At 42.0% G+C, this 19,410-nt stretch overlaps 1 protein-coding gene across 1 annotated transcript in view; it reads left to right on the forward strand.

Moving 5' to 3' along the window:
- Nucleotides 1–19,410, forward strand: part of LOC129862034 (PDZ domain-containing RING finger protein 4-like) — a 122,731-nt gene that overhangs the window by 83,805 nt on the left and 19,516 nt on the right. The window contains exon 4 of the mRNA XM_055933349.1: nucleotides 15,405–15,503. Coding sequence (XP_055789324.1) covers nucleotides 15,405–15,503 — 99 coding nt within the window. The remainder of the gene's footprint in view (nucleotides 1–15,404; nucleotides 15,504–19,410) is intronic.

A 19,410-nucleotide genomic window follows, 5' to 3' on the forward strand; every position in this document is an offset into this window, starting at 1 on the left:
ACGATACCCCATTAGTAGTAGTTATAATATCTCTGGTTGGATGATGACAAACAATACCCCATTAGTAGTAGTTATAATATCTCTAGTTTGATGATGACAAATGATACCCCATTAGTAGTAGTTATAATATCTCTGGTTGGATGATGACAAACGATACCCCATTAGTAGTAGTTATAATATCTCTGGTTGGATGATGACAAACGATACCCCATTAGTAGTAGTTATAATATCTCTGGTTGGATGATGACAAACAATACCCCATTAGTAGTAGTTATAATATCTCTGGTTGGATGATGACAAACGATTCCCCATTAGTAGTAGTTATAATATCTCTGGTTGGATGATGACAAACGATACCCCATTAGTAGTAGTTATAAGATCTCTGGTTGAATGATGACAAACGATACCCCATTAGTAGTAGTTATAATATCTCTGGTTGGATGATGACAAACGAAACCCCATTAGTAGTAGTTATAATATCTCTGGTTGGATGACGACAAACGATACCCCATTAGTAGTAGTTATAAGATCTCTGGTTGGATGATGACAAACGATACCCCATTAGTAGTAGTTATAATATCTCTGGTTGGATGATGACAAACGAAACCCCATTAGTAGTAGTTATAATATCTCTGGTTGGATGATGACAAACGATACCCCATTAGTAGTATTTATAATATCTCTGGTTGGATGATGACAAACGATACCCCATTAGTAGTAGTTATAATATCTCTGGTTGGATGATGACAAACGATACCCCATTAGTAGTAGTTATAAGATCCCTGGTTGGATGATGACAAATGATACCCCATTAGTAGTAGTTATAATATCTCTGGTTGGATGACGACAAACGATACCCCATTAGTAGTAGTTATAAGATCTCTGGTTGGATGATGACAAACAATACCCCATTAGTAGTAGTTATAATATCTCTGGTTGGATGATGACAAACGATACCCCATTAGTAGTAGTTATAATATCTCTGGTTGGATGACGACAAACGATACCCCATTAGTAGTAGTTATAATATCTCTGGTTGGATGATGACAAACGATACCCCATTAGTAGTAGTTATAATATCTCTGGTTGGATGATGACAAACGATACCCCATTAGTAGTAGTTATAATATCTCTGGTTGGATAATGACAAACGATACCCCATTAGTAGTAGTTATAATATCTCTGGTTGGATGATGACAAACGATACCCCATTAGTAGTAGTTATAATATCTCTGGTTGGATGATGACAAACGATACCCCATTAGTAGTAGTTATAATATCTCTGGTTGGATGATGACAAACAATACCCCATTAGTAGTAGTTATAATATCTCTGGTTGGATGATGACAAACGATTCCCCATTAGTAGTAGTTATAATATCTCTGGTTGGATGATGACAAACGATACCCCATTAGTAGTAGTTATAAGATCTCTGGTTGAATGATGACAAACGATACCCCATTAGTAGTAGTTATAATATCTCTGGTTGGATGATGACAAACGAAACCCCATTAGTAGTAGTTATAATATCTCTGGTTGTATGACGACAAACGATACCCCATTAGTAGTAGTTATAAGATCTCTGGTTGGATGATGACAAACGATACCCCATTAGTAGTAGTTATAATATCTCTGGTTGGATGATGACAAACGAAACCCCATTAGTAGTAGTTATAATATCTCTGGTTGGATGATGACAAACGATACCCCATTAGTAGTAGTTATAATATCTCTGGTTGGATGATGACAAACGATACCCCATTAGTAGTAGTTATAATATCTCTGGTTGGAGGATGACAAACGATACCCCATTAGTAGTAGTTATAATATCTCTGGTTGGATGATGACAAACGATACCCCATTAGTAGTAGTTATAATATCTCTGGTTGGATGATGACAAACGATACCCCATTAGTAGTAGTTATAAGATCCCTGGTTGGATGATGACAAATGATACCCCATTAGTAGTAGTTATAATATCTCTGGTTGGATGACGACAAACGATACCCCATTAGTAGTAGTTATAAGATCTCTGGTTGGATGATGACAAACAATACCCCATTAGTAGTAGTTATAATATCTCTGGTTGGATGATGACAAACGATACCCCATTAGTAGTAGTTATAATATCTCTGGTTGGATGACGACAAACGATACCCCATTAGTAGTAGTTATAATATCTCTGGTTGGATGATGACAAACGATACCCCATTAGTAGTAGTTATAATATCTCTGGTTGGATGATGACAAACGATACCCCATTAGTAGTAGTTATAATATCTCTGGTTGGATGATGACAAACGATACCCCATTAGTAGTAGTTATAATATCTCTGGTTGGATGATGACAAACGATACCCCATTAGTAGTAGTTATAATATCTCTGGTTGGATGATGACAAACGATACCCCATTAGTAGTAGTTATAATATCTCTGGTTGGATGATGACAAACGATACCCCATTAGTAGTAGTTATAATATCTCTGGTTGGATGATGTTTTTATTTGCCTTATTTGATATCTATTCATCCGTAAATTCTTTCATCCCATTTTCTTTCATATCCCCTTTCATATCAGTGAGGGGGAAGTTGTCAAAGCTCCCTATTCCCTATATAGTTCTCTATGTTTGAGGGTGTCATAGCTCCCTATTCCCTATATAGTTCTCTATGTTTGAGGGTGTCATAGCTCCCTATTCCCTATATAGTTCTCTATGTTTGAGGGTGTCATAGCTCCCTATTCCCTATATAGTTCTCTATGTTTGAGGGTGTCATAGCTCCCTATTCCCTATATAGTTCTCTATGTTTGAGGGTGTCATAGCCTTCTATTCCCTATATAGTTCTCTATGTTTGAGGGTGTCATAGCTCCCTATTCCCTATATAGTTCTCTATGTTTGAGGGTGTCATAGCTCCCTATTCCCTATATAGTTCTCTATGTTTGATGGTGTCATAGCTCCCTATTCCCTATATAGTTCTCTATGTTTGAGGGTGTCATAGCTCCCTATTCCCTATATAGTTCTCTATGTTTGAGGGTGTCATAGCTCCCTATTCCCTATATAGTTCTCTATGTTTGAGGGTGTCATAGCTCTCTATTCCCTATAAATGTATCTACGTTTGAGGGTGCCATTTGGGATACATTTCTAGTGACAGTTGATTTAAAGATCTGAGGTGTTGTCTGGTCGTGTCTGTCAAAAGAAATGAAGAGCAGAGAGATCTGGCTGTCCCCTTTCTCTCTCTCTTTTTTGTATGTTGGAGTGCAATTAGTGTTGCAGCAGGTCACTGGTCCTGGGGTCTCTTTGATGGTCTGTCACTGTGGAGAGAGGAGGGGGCTGGGATGGGAGAGAGGAGGAGGGGGCTGGGATGGGAGAGAGGAGGAGGGGGGGCTGGGATGGGAGAGAGGAGGGTGCTGGGATGGGAGAGGGGAGGAGGAGGAAGCCTCAGGGAGAGAGAGCCTCAATGAGGGGTCACATACAGCTCCCTCCTCTCTCCCATCCCAGCCCCCTCCTCCTCTCTCCCATCTCATCCCCCTCCTCCTCCTCTCTCCCACCCCCCTCCTCTCTCCCATCCCATTCCAGCCCCCCCCTCCTCCTCTCTCCCATCCCATCCCCCTCCTCCTCCTCTCTCCCACCCCCCTCCTCTCTCCCATCCCAGCCCCCTCCCCCTCCTCTCTCCCATCCCATCCCCCTGCTCCTCCTCTCTCCCACCCCCCTCCTCTCTCCCATCCCATCCCAGCCCCCCCCTCCTCCTCCTCTCTCCCATCCCATCCCGCTCCTCCTCCTCTCTCCCAGCCCCCTCCTCTCTCCCATCCCAGCCCCCTCCTCCCCCTCCTCTCTCCCATCCCATCCCCTTCCTCCTCCTCTCTCCCACCCTCCTCCTCTCTCCCATCCCATCCCCCTCCTCCTCCTCTCTCCCACCCCCCTCCTCTCTCCCATCCCATCCCAGCCCCCTCCTCCTCCTCTCTCCCATCCCAGCCCCCTCCTCCTCCTCCTCTCTCCCACCCCCCTCCTCTCTCCCATCCCAGCCCCCTCCTCCTCCTCTCTCCCATCCCAGCCCCCTCCTCCCCCTCCTCTCTCCCATCCCAGCCCCCTCCTCCTCCTCTCTCCCACCCCCCTCCTCTCTCCCATCCCACCCCCCCCCCTCCTCCTCTCTCCCATCCCCCTCCTCTCTCCCATCACATCCCATCCCCCTCATCCTCCTCTCTCTCACCCCCCTCCTCTCTCCCATCCCATCCCCCTCCTCTCTCCCATCCCAGCCCCCTCCTCCTCTCTCCCATCCCAGCCCCCTCCTCCTCTCTCCCATCCCAGCCCCCTCCTTCCCCTCCTCCTCCTCCTCCTCCTCTCTCCCATCCCTGCTGGAGTGAAGAGGCACTACTATTTGCTCCCCTTCTCTCCCCTCTTCCAGCCTTTGGTCTGTGATCCCCCTCTTTCCCCCTCCTTCCAAAGTGGGTGATATGTCTGACAGGTGGAACCAGCCAACCCACAGATGTCACAGAGGGAAGGAATCTCTCTATTTCCTTTATTTCTTCTCCCCTCCCACCTGCTATCCTCCACCCTACAGACCTCTCTTATCCACACACACACACACATGCACACAAACACACACACACACACATATATACACAAGCACACATACACACACACACACACACACACACACACACACACACACACACACACACACACACACACACACACACACACACACACACATATATACACACAAACACACACACACACACACACACACACATATACACACACATACACACAAACACATGTATACACACAAACACATACACATACACACAAAGACATACGTATACACACACATACACACAAACACATATATACACACAAACACACACACACACACACAAACACATACACACACATAGGAGGGGTCTGTGGTTGTAACTGCTCTAATAAAGGCCTTGTGGAGAGGTCATTTCACACTTGATTCCCCTCAACACCCCTGACGTGTTTTAACATTGGTTTCCCACAACACCCCTGACGTGTTTTAACATTGGTTTCCCACAACACCGCTGACGTTGTTTTAACATTGGTTCCCCTCAACACCCCTGACGTGTTTTAACATTGGTTTCCCTCAACACCCCTGACGTGTTTTAACATTGGTTCCACTCAACACCCCTGACGTGTTTTAACATTGGTTCCCCTCAACACCCCTGACGTGTTTTAACATTGGTTCCCCACAACACCGCTGACGTTGTTTTAACATTGGTTCCCCTCAACACCCCTGACGTGTTTTAACATTGGTTCCCCTCAACACCCCTGACGTGTTTTAACATTGGTTCCCCTCAACACCCCTGACGTGTTTTAACATTGGTTCCCCTCAACACCCCTGACGTGTTTTAACATTGGTTCCCCTCAACACCCCTGACGTGTTTTAACATTGGTTCCCCTTAACACCCCTGACGTGTTTGGTAATAACAAGGCTAGCTGGGTTATTTTGTATGTTCCTACAGTACTGCTCCATGTTGTCTGTACTGTAGCCTTCCGTATTGCATGCGTGTAATGCATTTTTAAAAGGGATGGTCGAGATGTCATATCCTTCTATTATCAATGATCTACAGAGAGTTTAAATGTACGTTACAGTAGTGCCAGCTGCAGAACATGATAGTAATCAAAAACACAAGCCAATTGTGTCTTGTTTCATATGCATGCAGACAGACAGACAGACATGAGGGTGCTACGCTTTACTGAAACAGACTTATGGGAAAGTGGAGGGTAGGGTTAATCTCCATTTGAATTGAAGGCAGTCATTTCAGGAAGTAAACTAAAAATGTATACAATAATTTTTAAAAAGGCATTTATTTTCAATTATTTCTCAATAAACTGAAAACTAGAAGCTATTTATTTTTTTAAGTTTTTAAATGTCAGAATTTTAAATAAATATCACTTCCTGAATAGTCTGTCCCCCTCCATGAGACGTCCGAAGAGAAGACTTCTTCAGTGCAGGCGTCACAACTCTGAGTATTTTCACCAATATTAGCATAATTACATGAGTTTATTTACCAACTAATAATGTTATATTAGGCTGTATGTAACTGCTCAGTGAAAACACTCGATAGCTTCTGGTAGTTATCAAAGTAGCCACTGAACATCTTTCATCATGAGACAAACTCTAACAGTTAAGATGAGCTCTATACCAGCCAAAGTCAATATGTTTTTTTGATAACAAGTAGGGTATGATGTGTGGCTACAGCTTCAATAACTGACTTTTTTATACATTGATGGACTTGGCACAACTACAATAACATTTTAATGTGGTCACTGTGGTATCACGATATGCTAATGTAGAGCTTTTCATTAGGTCTCATGGCACTTTATATTGCTACTGCATCTCTCAATGTAAATCTCAATCTGCTTTTGAAATCAAGGTCATCCTTTCAAAAGCAATGTTAATGTAATCTGAAAGTAGCCTAATGTCTCCAGGATATCTGATTTCTCATACTCAAATGTTGTCCTCTGCATTCACTCAAGTAAATTCCACAGTGTCTACTGGGACACCATACTGGTTAGTGATATAGTCTGGTTAGTGATATAGTCTGGTTAGTGTTATAGTCTAGTTAGTGTTATAGTCTGGTTAGTGTTATAGTCTAGTTAGTGTTATAGTCTGGTTAGTGTTATATTCTAGTTAGTGTTATAGTCTGGTTAGTGTTATAGTCTGGTTAGTGTTATAGTCTAGTTAGTGTTATTGTCACGATCGTGTTGACGTGAAAGAGAGGACCAAGGCGCAACATGTCTTGAATACATCTTCTTTAATTATAACGACGAAGATGAACACGTAACACTTATACACACTAACAAAAACAACAAACGATCTTGAAACCTAAAACGCAAGTGCACACACAAACTACTTACGTTCGACATAAACATATACAATGACCCACAAACAGCTAAAGCCTATGGCAGCCTTAAATATGGCTCCCAATTAGAGACAACCGAAATCAGCTGTCTCTAATTGAGAACCCATTCCGGCCACCATAGACTTTCCTAGACAACTACACCCAACATAGACACAGCTAGACACATACACTCAACACAAAACCATAAACTACAACCAACACCCCCTCTACCATATAATACCCCAAAATACACACATACCCCATGTCACACCCTGACCTAACTAAAATAATAAATAAAACAAATAATACTAAGGCCAGGGCGTGACATAACCCCCCCCTTAAGGTGCGAACTCCGGACGCACCAGCACATAGTCTAGGGGAGGGTCTGGGTGGGCTTCCTTCCACGGCGGCGGCTCCGGCACTGGTCGTGGTCCCCACCCCACCATAGTCATAAGGGGCAGCACCGGGATAAGGGGCAGCACCGGGATAAGGGGCAGCACCGGGATAAGGGGCAGCACCAGAATAAGGGGCAGCACCAGGATAAGGGGCAGCACCAGGATAAGGGGCAGCACCAGGATAAGGGGCAGCACCAGGATAAGGGGCAGCACCAGGATAATGGGCAGATCCTGGCTGGATGACGGCTCCGGCGGATCCTGGTTGGACGGCTCATGGCTGGCTGACAGATCTGGCTGCTCATGGCTAGCTGACGGATCCGGCTTCTCATGGCTGGCAGACGGATCTGGACGCTCATGGCTGGCTGACGGATCTGGACGCTCATGGCTGGCTGACGGCTCTGGCAGATCCTGTCTGGTTGGCGGCTCTGGCAGATCCTGTCTGGTTGGCGGCTCTGGCAGATCCTGTCTGGTTGGCGGCTCTGGCAGATCCTGACTGACGAATGGCTCTAGCGGCTCCTGACTGACTAATGGCTCTGACGGCTCGGGACAGACGGGCGGCTCTAATAGCTCTGGACAGACGGATGGCTCAGACGGCACTGGGCAGACGGATGGCTCAGATGGCGCTGGGGAGACGGATGGCTCAGACGGCGCTGGGGAGACGGATGGCTCTGGCCGGATGAGGCGCACTGTAGGCCTGGTGCGTGGTGCCGGAACTGGAGGCACCGGGCTAAAGGCACGCACTTTCAGGCTAGTGCGGGGAGAAGGAACGGGGCATACTGGACCCTGGGGACGCACATTAGGCCTAGTGCGTGGGGCCGGAACTGGTGGTACCGGACTGGGGACACGCATCTCAGGGCTAGTGCGGGGAGGAGCAACAGGATGCACAGGACTCTGGAGACGCACAGGAGGCTTAGTGCGTGGTGCCGGAATTGGTGGTACCGGGCTGGAGACACGCACCATAGGACGAGTGCGTGGAGGAGGAACAGGGCTCTGGAGACACACTGGAAGCCTGTTACGTGGTGTAGGCACTGGTGGAACTGAACTGGGGCGGGGAGGTGGCGCCGGAAATACCGGACCGTGCAGGCGTACTGGTTCCCTTGAACACCGAGCCTGCCCAACCTTACCTGGTTGAATGCTCCCCGTCGCCCGACCAGTGCGGGAAGGTGGAATAACCCGCACCGGGCTATGTAGGCGAACCGGGGACACCATGCGTAAGGCTGGTGCCATGTATACCGGCCCGAGGAGACGCACTGGAGACCAGACGCGTTGAGCCGGTATCATGGCACCTGGCTCAATGCCCAATCTAGCCCTACCAGTGCGGGAAGGTGGAATAACCCGCACCGGGCTATGAACACGTACAGGAGACACCGTGCGCTCTACTGCGTAACACGGTGTCCGCCCGTACTCCCGCTCTCCACGGTTAGCCTGGGAAGTGGGCGCAGGTCTCCTACCTGCCCTCGGCCCACCACCTCTTAGCCCCCCTCCAAGAAATTTTTGGGTAGTACTCGCGGGTCTCCAGCCTTGCCTCCGTGCTGCCTCCTCATATCGCCTCCTCTCGGCTTTCGCTGCCTCCAGCTCTTCACGAGGGAGGCGATATTCTCCCGGTTGCGCCCAAGGTCCCTTACCATCTAAAATCTCCTCCCATGTCCATGAGTCCTTAATGCCTTGATCCTGTTGCCGCTGGTCATGTTGCTTGGTCATAGATTGGTGGGTCATTCTGTCACGATCGTGTTGACGTGAAAGAGAGGACCAAGGCGCAACATGACGTGAATACATCTTCTTTAATTATAACGACGAAGATGAACACGTAACACTTATACACACTAACAAAAACAACAAACGATCGTGAAACCTAAAACGCAAGTGCACACACAAACTACTTACGTTCGACATAAACATATACAATGACCCACAAACAGCTAAAGCCTATGGCAGCCTTAAATATGGCTCCCAATTAGAGACAACCGAAATCAGCTGTCTCTAATTGAGAACCCATTCCGGCCACCATAGACTTTCCTAGACAACTACACCCAACATAGACACAGCTAGACACATACACTCAACACAAAACCATAAACTACAACCAACACCCCCTCTACCATATAATACCCCAAAATACACACATACCCCATGTCCCACCCGGACCTAACTAAAATAATAAATAAAACAAATAATACTAAGGCCAGGGCGTGACAGTTATAGTCTGGTTAGTGTTATAGTCTAGTTAGTGTTATAGTCTGGTTAGTGTTATAGTCTGGTTAGTGTTATATTCTAGTTAGTGTTATAGTCTAGTTAGTGTTATAGTCTGGTTAGTGTTATAGTCTGGTTAGTGTTATATTCTAGTTAGTGTTATAGTCTGGTTAGTGTTATAGTCTGGTTAGTGTTATAGTCTAGTTAGTGTTATAGTCTAGTTAGTGTTATATTCTGGTTAGTGATATAGTCTGGTTAGTGATATAGTCTGGTTAGTGTTATAGTCTGGTTAGTGTTATAGTCTAGTTAGTGTTATAGTCTGGTTAGTGTTATATTCTAGTTAGTGTTATAGTCTGGTTAGTGTTATAGTCTAGTTAGTGGTATATTCTGGTTAGTGATATAGTCTAGTTAGTGATATATTCTGGTTAGTGATATATTCTGGTTAGTGATATAGTCTGGTTAGTGATATAGTCTAGTTAGTGATATATTCTGGTTAGTGATATAGTCTAGTTAGTGATATAGTCTGGTTAGTGTTATAGTCTGGTTAGTGTTATAGTCTGGTTAGTGTTATAGTCTGGTTAGTGTTATAGTCTGGTTAGTGTTATAGTCTGGTTAGTGTTATAGTCTAGTTAGTGTTATAGTCTGGTTAGTGTTATAGTCTGGTTAGTGATATAGTCTGGTTAGTTATATAGTCTAGTTAGTGTTATAGTCTGGTTAGTGTTATAGTCTAGTTAGTGTTATAGTCTGGGTAGTGTTATAGTCTGGTTAGTGTTATAGTCTAGTTGGTGTTATATTCTAGTTAGTGATATATTCTGGTTATTGTTATAGTCTGGTTAGTGATATAGTCTGGTTAGTGATATAGTCTGGTTAGTGTTATAGTCTGGTTAGTGTTATAGTCTGGTTAGTGATATAGTCTGGTTAGTGATATAGTCTGGTTAGTGTTATAGTCTGGTTAGTGTTATAGTCTGGTTAGTGTTATAGTCTGGTTAGTGTTATAGTCTGGTTGGTGTTATAGTCTAGTTAGTGTTATAGTCTGGTTAGTGTTATAGTCTTGTTGGTGTTATAGTCTTGTTATAGTCTGGTTAGTGTTTTAGTCTGGTTAGTGTTATAGTCTGGTTATAGTCTGGTTAGTGTTATAGTCTGGTTAGTGTTGTCGTCTGGTTGGTGTTATAGTATGTTGGTGTTATAGTCTTGTTGGTGTTATAGTCTGGTTATAGTCTGGTTAGTGATATAGTCTGGTTAGTGTTATAGTCTGGTTAGTGTTATAGTCTGGTTAGTGATATAGTCTGGTTGGTGTTATAGTCTGGTTAGTGTTATAGTCTGGTTAGTGTTATAGTCTGTTGGTGTTATAGTCTGGTTAGTGTTATAGTCTAGTTAGTGTTATAGTCTGGTTAGTGTTATAGTCTGGTTATAGTCTGGTTAGTGTTATAGTCTGGTTATAGTCTGGTTAGTGTTATAGTCTGGTTAGTGTTGTCGTCTGGTTGGTGTTATAGTATGTTGGTGTTATAGTCTTGTTGGTGTTATAGTCTGGTTATAGTCTGGTTAGTGATATAGTCTGGTTAGTGTTATAGTCTGGTTAGTGTTATAGTCTGGTTAGTGATATAGTCTGGTTGGTGTTATAGTCTGGTTAGTGTTATAGTCTGGTTAGTGTTATAGTCTGTTGGTGTTATAGTCTGGTTAGTGTTATAGTCTAGTTAGTGTTATAGTCTGGTTAGTGTTATAGTCTGGTTATAGTCTGGTTAGTGATATAGTCTGGTTATAGTCTGGTTAGTGATATAGTCTGGTTAGTGATATAGTCTGGTTAGTGTTATAGTCTGGTTATAGTCTGGTTAGTGTTATAGTCTGGTTAGTGATATAGTCTGGTTAGTGTTATAGTCTGGTTATAGTCTGGTTAGTGTTATATTCTGGTTAGTGTTATAGTCTGGTTATAGTCTGGTTAGTGATATAGTCTGGTTATAGTCTGGTTAGTGATATAGTCTGGTTAGTGATATAGTCTGGTTAGTGTTATAGTCTGGTTATAGTCTGGTTAGTGATATAGTCTGGTTAGTGATATAGTCTAGTTAGTGATATAGTCTGGTTAGTGTTATAGTCTGGTTAGTGTTATAGTCTGGTTAGTGTTATAGTCTGGTTAGTGTTATAGTCTGGTTAGTGTTATAGTCTGGTTAGTGTTATAGTCTAGTTAGTGTTATAGTCTGGTTAGTGTTATAGTCTGGTTAGTGATATAGTCTGGTTAGTTATATAGTCTAGTTAGTGTTATAGTCTGGTTAGTGTTATAGTCTAGTTAGTGTTATAGTCTGGGTAGTGTTATAGTCTGGTTAGTGTTATAGTCTAGTTGGTGTTATATTCTAGTTAGTGATATATTCTGGTTATTGTTATAGTCTGGTTAGTGATATAGTCTGGTTAGTGATATAGTCTGGTTAGTGTTATAGTCTGGTTAGTGTTATAGTCTGGTTAGTGATATAGTCTGGTTAGTGATATAGTCTGGTTAGTGTTATAGTCTGGTTAGTGTTATAGTCTGGTTAGTGTTATAGTCTGGTTAGTGTTATAGTCTGGTTGGTGTTATAGTCTAGTTAGTGTTATAGTCTGGTTAGTGTTATAGTCTTGTTGGTGTTATAGTCTTGTTATAGTCTGGTTAGTGTTTTAGTCTGGTTAGTGTTATAGTCTGGTTATAGTCTGGTTAGTGTTATAGTCTGGTTAGTGTTGTCGTCTGGTTGGTGTTATAGTATGTTGGTGTTATAGTCTTGTTGGTGTTATAGTCTGGTTATAGTCTGGTTAGTGATATAGTCTGGTTAGTGTTATAGTCTGGTTAGTGTTATAGTCTGGTTAGTGATATAGTCTGGTTGGTGTTATAGTCTGGTTAGTGTTATAGTCTGGTTAGTGTTATAGTCTGTTGGTGTTATAGTCTGGTTAGTGTTATAGTCTAGTTAGTGTTATAGTCTGGTTAGTGTTATAGTCTGGTTATAGTCTGGTTAGTGATATAGTCTGGTTATAGTCTGGTTAGTGATATAGTCTGGTTAGTGATATAGTCTGGTTAGTGTTATAGTCTGGTTATAGTCTGGTTAGTGTTATAGTCTGGTTAGTGATATAGTCTGGTTAGTGTTATAGTCTGGTTATAGTCTGGTTAGTGTTATATTCTGGTTAGTGTTATAGTCTGGTTATAGTCTGGTTAGTGATATAGTCTGGTTATAGTCTGGTTAGTGATATAGTCTGGTTAGTGATATAGTCTGGTTAGTGTTATAGTCTGGTTATAGTCTGGTTAGTGATATAGTCTGGTTAGTGTTATAGTCTGGTTAGTGTTATAGTCTGGTTAGTGTTATAGTCTGGTTAGTGATATAGTCTGGTTAGTGATATAGTCTGGTTATAGTCTGGTTAGTGTTATAGTCTTGTTGGTGTTATAGTCTGGTTAGTGTTATAGTCTGGTTATAGTCTGGTTAGTGTTATAGTCTGGTTAGTGTTGTCGTCTGGTTGGTGTTATAGTCTGTTGGTGTTATAGTCTGTTTAGTGTTATAGTCTGGTTAGTGTTATAGTCTGGGTAGTGTTATAGTCTGGTTAGTGTTATAGTCTGGTTAGTGTTATAGTCTGTTGGTGTTATAGTCTGGTTAGTGTTATAGTCTAGTTAGTGTTATAGTCTGGTTAGTGTTTTAGTCTGGTTAGTGTTATAGTCTGGTTATAGTCTGGTTAGTGTTATAGTCTGGTTAGTGTTGTCGTCTGGTTGGTGTTATAGTATGTTGGTGTTATAGTCTTGTTGGTGTTATAGTCTGGTTATAGTCTGGTTAGTGATATAGTCTGGTTAGTGTTATAGTCTGGTTAGTGTTATAGTCTGGTTAGTGATATAGTCTGGTTGGTGTTATAGTCTGGTTAGTGTTATAGTCTGGTTAGTGTTATAGTCTGTTGGTGTTATAGTCTGGTTAGTGTTATAGTCTAGTTAGTGTTATAGTCTGGTTAGTGTTATAGTCTGGTTATAGTCTGGTTAGTGATATAGTCTGGTTATAGTCTGGTTAGTGATATAGTCTGGTTAGTGATATAGTCTGGTTAGTGTTATAGTCTGGTTATAGTCTGGTTAGTGTTATAGTCTGGTTAGTGATATAGTCTGGTTAGTGTTATAGTCTGGTTATAGTCTGGTTAGTGTTATATTCTGGTTAGTGTTATAGTCTGGTTAGTGTTATAGTCTGGTTAGTGATATAGTCTGGTTAGTGTTATAGTCTGGTTAGTGTTATAGTCTGGTTAGTGTTATAGTCTGGTTAGTGATATAGTCTGGTTAGTGATATAGTCTGGTTATAGTCTGGTTAGTGTTATAGTCTTGTTGGTGTTATAGTCTGGTTAGTGTTATAGTCTGGTTATAGTCTGGTTAGTGTTATAGTCTGGTTAGTGTTGTCGTCTGGTTGGTGTTATAGTCTGTTGGTGTTATAGTCTGTTTAGTGTTATAGTCTGGTTAGTGTTATAGTCTGGGTAGTGTTATAGTCTGGTTAGTGTTATAGTCTGGTTAGTGTTATAGTCTGGTTAGTGTTATAGGCTGATTATAGTCTGGTTAGTGATATAGCCTGGTTAGTGTTGTCGTCTGGTTGGTGTTATAGTCTGGGTAGTGTTATAGTCTGTTTAGTGTTATAGTCTGGTTAGTGTTATAGTCTGGGTAGTGTTATAGTCTGGTTAGTGTTATAGTCTGGTTAGTGTTATAGTCTGGTTAGTGTTATAGTCTGGTTAGTGATATAGTCTGGTTAGTGTTATAGTCTGGTTAGTGTTATAGTCTGGTTAGTGTTATAGTCTGGTTAGTGTTATATTCTGGTTAGTGATATAGTCTGGTTAGTGTTATAGTCTGGTTAGTGTTATAGTCTGGTTAGTGATATAGTCTGGTTAGTGTTATAGTCTGGTTAGTGTTATAGTCTGGTTAGTGATATAGTCTGGTTAGTGTTATAGTCTGGTTAGTGTTATAGTCTGGTTAGTGTTATAGTCTGGTTAGTGTTATATTCTGGTTAGTGATATAGTCTGGTTAGTGTTATAGTCTGGTTATAGTCTGGTTAGTGTTATAGTCTGGTTAGTGTTGTCGTCTGGTTGGTGTTATAGTCTGTTGGTGTTATAGTCTGTTTAGTGTTATAGTCTGGTTAGTGTTATAGTCTGGGTAGTGTTATAGTCTGGGTAGTGTTATAGTCTGTTGGTGTTATAGTCTGGTTAGTGTTATAGTCTGGTTAGTGTTGTCGTCTGGTTAGTGTTATAGTCTGGTTAGTGTTATAGTCTGGGTAGTGTTATAGTCTGGTTAGTGTTATAGTCTGGTTAGTGTTATAGTCTGGTTAGTGTTATAGGCTGATTATAGTCTGGTTAGTGATATAGCCTGGTTAGTGTTGTCGTCTGGTTGGTGTTATAGTCTGGGTAGTGTTATAGTCTGTTTAGTGTTATAGTCTGGTTAGTGTTATAGTCTGGTTAGTGTTATAGTCTGGTTAGTGTTATAGTCTGGGTAGTGTTATAGTCTGGTTAGTGTTATAGTCTGGTTAGTGTTATAGTCTGGTTAGTGTTATAGTCTGGTTAGTGTTATAGTCTGGTTATAGTCTGGTTAGTGTTATAGTCTGGTTAGTGTTATAGTCTGGTTATAGTCTGGTTAGTGTTATAGTCTGGTTAGTGTTGTCGTCTGGGTAGTGTTATAGTCTGGGTAGTGTTATAGTCTGGTTAGTGTTTTAGTCTGGTTGGTGTTATAGTCTTGTTAGTGTTGTCGTCTGGGTAGTGTTATAGTCTGGTTAGTATTATAGTCTGGTTGGTGTTATAGTCTGGTTATAGTCTGGTTGGTGTTATAGTCTGGTTATAGACTGGTTGGTGTTATAGGCTTATTAGTGAGTGTCACTGTGCTCTCTGCACTGTCTCTCTGTCTGTAGTAGGTAGAGAGCTGTGTCGACAGCCAGGAAGACGTATTAGTGTTGTTGTCCTTGTGTGATTGGTCTGTTTGTTGACCTCTGTTCTCTGTGTCTCTTTAGGAGGTGGAGCTGTGTCGACTCAACAGCCAGGAGAAGCTGGGACTGACGTTGTGCTACAGGACAGATGAGGAGGAGGACATGACCATCTACGTCAGTGAGGTGAGACTAGGGCAGAACTGAGACTAGGGCAGAACTGAGACTAGGGCAGAACTTGGACTTAGCATGGTGGTGCTGGTGCTGGTCATTCTTCGTCTTCTTCTTCTGGAAGATTAGCTGACGTTATGGCATCAAGTAATGGAGGACCCTTCTACAACACTACAGTCACTGTGTGGCTCAAAGTAAACATAGTGATATACCTTGGAAAAACTTTCATGAGTTGTGACATCTCATAGCTTACTTTAATATTCATGCATGGAACACAACTATATTTTGGTGCATTCACCTCAAGATAGAACCAATTTATTTGAGAAATAATGAAAATATTGAATATTTGGAGAATCGATAAATGCATATTATTACACTAACTAAAAAGACATCAATCGCTCTGTGGCACTTAATCACTTCTCATAGCAATAATGTAGATGAAAAATATTCATCTTTCTTTGAGTGTACTTGTTTGTTCTTCAAATAGAACTGACATGTTTTGTGAGCTGAGGCTACACTTTTTGTGCCCATAGTCAAGGCTTTTCTCTCTCTTAACCCACTTGTTGGCAGAACGTACAAAGCACTATCCTCCTCTCCTCCATTCCGCCCAACTCTCTCTCCCTCCGTCTCTCTCTCTCTCTCTCTTTCTTTCTCTCTCCGTCTCTCTCTCCCTCTCTCTTTCTTTCTCTCTCCGTCTCTCTCTCTCTCTCTCTCTCTTTCTTTCTCTCTCCGTCTCTCTCTCACTCTTTCTTTCTCTCTCCGTCTCTCTCTCTCACTCTTTCTTTCTCTCTCCGTCTCTCTCTTTCTCTCTCTGTCTCTCTCTCTCTCGCTCTTTCTTTCTCTCTCCGTCTCTCTCTCTTTCTCTCTCTTTCTCTGTCTCTCTCTCTCTCGCTGCCATTCGTTTTAAGTTAACTCAGACCCGCAAGGTATTTGCTCCGGAACATAAGCTGAATACAGATCGCAGTAGTCTGTGTTGTTACTGGCTGCTTTCCTCTCGTGTGTTCAGTCTATAAAAAGCCAAGCCAAGGAGAACGTGCTTCATTTAGATGAGTCCCTACTGAATGTCACTACTTATTGAAGCTGGGTTTGAGACAGTGGATGGTGTGCTCTTTGTGACGTCACCATTGTGATCATCACACCCTGATCTCACATTAATATAAACTCAGCAAAAAAAGAAACATCCCTTTTTCAGGACCCTGTCTTTCAACGATCATTTGTAAAAATCCAAATAACTTCACAGATATTCATTGTAAGCATTGCAAGCATGGGAAACACTGTTTCCCATGCTTGTTCAATGAACCATAAACAATTAATGAACATGCACCTGTGGAACGGTTGTTAAGACACTAACAGCTTACAGACGATAGGCAATTAAGGTCACAGTTATGAAAACTTAGGACACTAAAGAGGCCTTACTACTGACTCTGAAAAACCAAAATAAAGATGCCCAGGGTCCCTGCTCACCTGGATGAACGTGCCTTAGGCATGCTGCAAGAAGGCAAGAGGACTGCAGATGTGGCCAAGGCAATAAATTGTCTGGGACCTGTTACATTGGAGGGTGAGGGCTACTGCCATTCCCCCCAATAATGTCAGGGAACTTGCAGGTGCCTTGGTGGGAGAGTGGGGTTTTATCTCACAGCAAGACCTGACAAATTGGATGCAGTCCATGAGGAGAAGATGCACTGCAGTACTTAATGCAGCTGGTGGCCACACCAGATATCGACTGTTACTTTTGATTTTGACCCCCCCCCCCCTTTGTTCAGGGACATATTATTCAATTTCTGTTAGTCACATGTCTGTGGAACTTGTTCAGTTTATGTCTCAGTTGTTGAATCTTGTTATGTCCATGCAAATATTTACACATGTTAAGTTTGCTGAAAATCAACGCAGTTGACAGTGAGAGGACATTTCTTTTTTTGCTGAGTTTAGATAAATTATACAATCTCATGCAACTATTTTGCAAGTCACCAGACATACTAAGTCCTCGAATGTCATCCTTTCCGTAGTATGACTTAGCTTAGTTAACTATTTGAGAAGCATATATGCAGTGTTTATGAAGACTTTATGAATGCTCTTTAAAGCCTTTATACATGTTTTCTATACTTTATTTATTTATTTTTATTTTATTTCACCTTTATTTAACCAGATAGGCTAGTTGAGAACAAGTTCTCATTTGCAACTGCAACCTGGCCAAGATAAAGCAAAGCAATTCGACACATACAACAACACAGAGTTACACATGGAATAAACAAACATACAATCAATAATACAGTAGATAATCTGTAAACAACATGTGCAAATGAGGTAGGATAAGAGAGGTAAGACAATAAATAGGCCATGGTGGTGAAGTAATTACAATATAGCAATTAAACACTGGAATGGTAGGGTGTGCAGAAGATGAATGTGTAAGTACAGATACTGGGGTGCAAAGGAGAAAGATAGATAAATAAATATAGTATGGGCATGAGGTAGATTGGATGGGCTATTTACAGATGAGCTATGTACAGGTGCAGTGATCTGTGAGCTGCTCTGACAGCTGGTGCTTAAAGCTAGTGAGGGAGGTAAGAGTCTCCAGCTTCAGAGATGTTTGCAGTTCATTCCAGTCATTGGCAGCAGAGAACTGGAAGGAGAGGCGGCCAAAGGAAGAATTGACTTTGAGGGTGACCAGTGAGATATACCTGCTGAGATAAGACGGGGCTTTACCTAGCAGAGACTTAGATGACCTGGAGCCAGTGGGTTTGGAGACGAGTATGAAGCGAGGGCCAGCCAACGAGAGCAGTATCTTCTACAGTATCTTAGTCACTTAATAATGTTTACATATATTGCATTACTCATCTCATATGTATATATTGTGTTCTAAACTATTCTATTGCGGTTGAAGTCAGAAGTTTACATACACTTAGGTTGGAGTCATTAAAACTCGTTTTTCAACCACTCCACAAATTTCTTGTTAATCATCTATAGTTTTGGAAGGTCGAATAAGACATCTACTTTGTGCATCACACAAGTAATTTTTCCAACAATTGTTTACAGACAGATTATTTAACTTACTGTATCACAATTCCAGTGGGTCAGAAGTTTAAGCTTGAAAATTCCAGAAAATTATGTCATGGCTTTAGAAGCTTTTGACAGGCTAATTGACCAAATTTGAGTCAATTGGAGGTTGTACTTGTTGAAGTGTTTCAAGGCCTACCTTCAAACTCAGTGCCTCTTTGCTTGACATCATGGGAAAATCAAAAGAAATCAGCCAAGACCTCAGAAAAAAATTGTTAGACGTCCACAAGTCTGGTTCATCCTTGGGAGCAATTTCTAAACGCCTGAAGGTACCACGTTTATCTGTACAAACAATAGTACGCAAGTATAAACATCATAGGACCATGCAGCTGTCATACCGCTCAGGAAGGAGATGCATTCTGTCTCCTAGAGATCAACGTACTTTGGTGCGAAAAGTGCAAATCAATCCCAGAACAACAGCAAAGGACCTTGTGAAGATGCTGGAGGAAACAGGTACAAAAGTATCTATATCCACAGTAAAACGAGTTCTATATCAACATAACCTGAAAGGCCTCTCAGCAAGGAAGAAGCCAATGCTCCAAAACCGCCATAAAAAAGCCAAACTACGGTTTGCAACTGCACATCGGGACAAAGATCGCACTTTTTGGAGAAATGTCCTCTGGTCTGATGAAACAAAAATAGAACTGTTTGGCCATAATGACATCGTTATGTTTGGAGGAAAAAGGGGGAGGCTTGCAAGCCGAAGAACACCATCCCAACCATGAAGCACGGGGGTGGCAGCATCATGTTGTGGGGGTGCTTTGCTGCAGGAGGGACTGGTGCACTTCACAAAATAGATGGCTTAATGAGGAATAAAAATTATGTGGATATATTGAAGCAACATTTCAATGATGTCAGGAAGTTAAAG

Source organism: Salvelinus fontinalis, chromosome 9 (genome assembly GCF_029448725.1).
Source record: "Salvelinus fontinalis isolate EN_2023a chromosome 9, ASM2944872v1, whole genome shotgun sequence".
In the NCBI taxonomy this organism is placed as follows: domain Eukaryota; kingdom Metazoa; phylum Chordata; class Actinopteri; order Salmoniformes; family Salmonidae; genus Salvelinus; species Salvelinus fontinalis.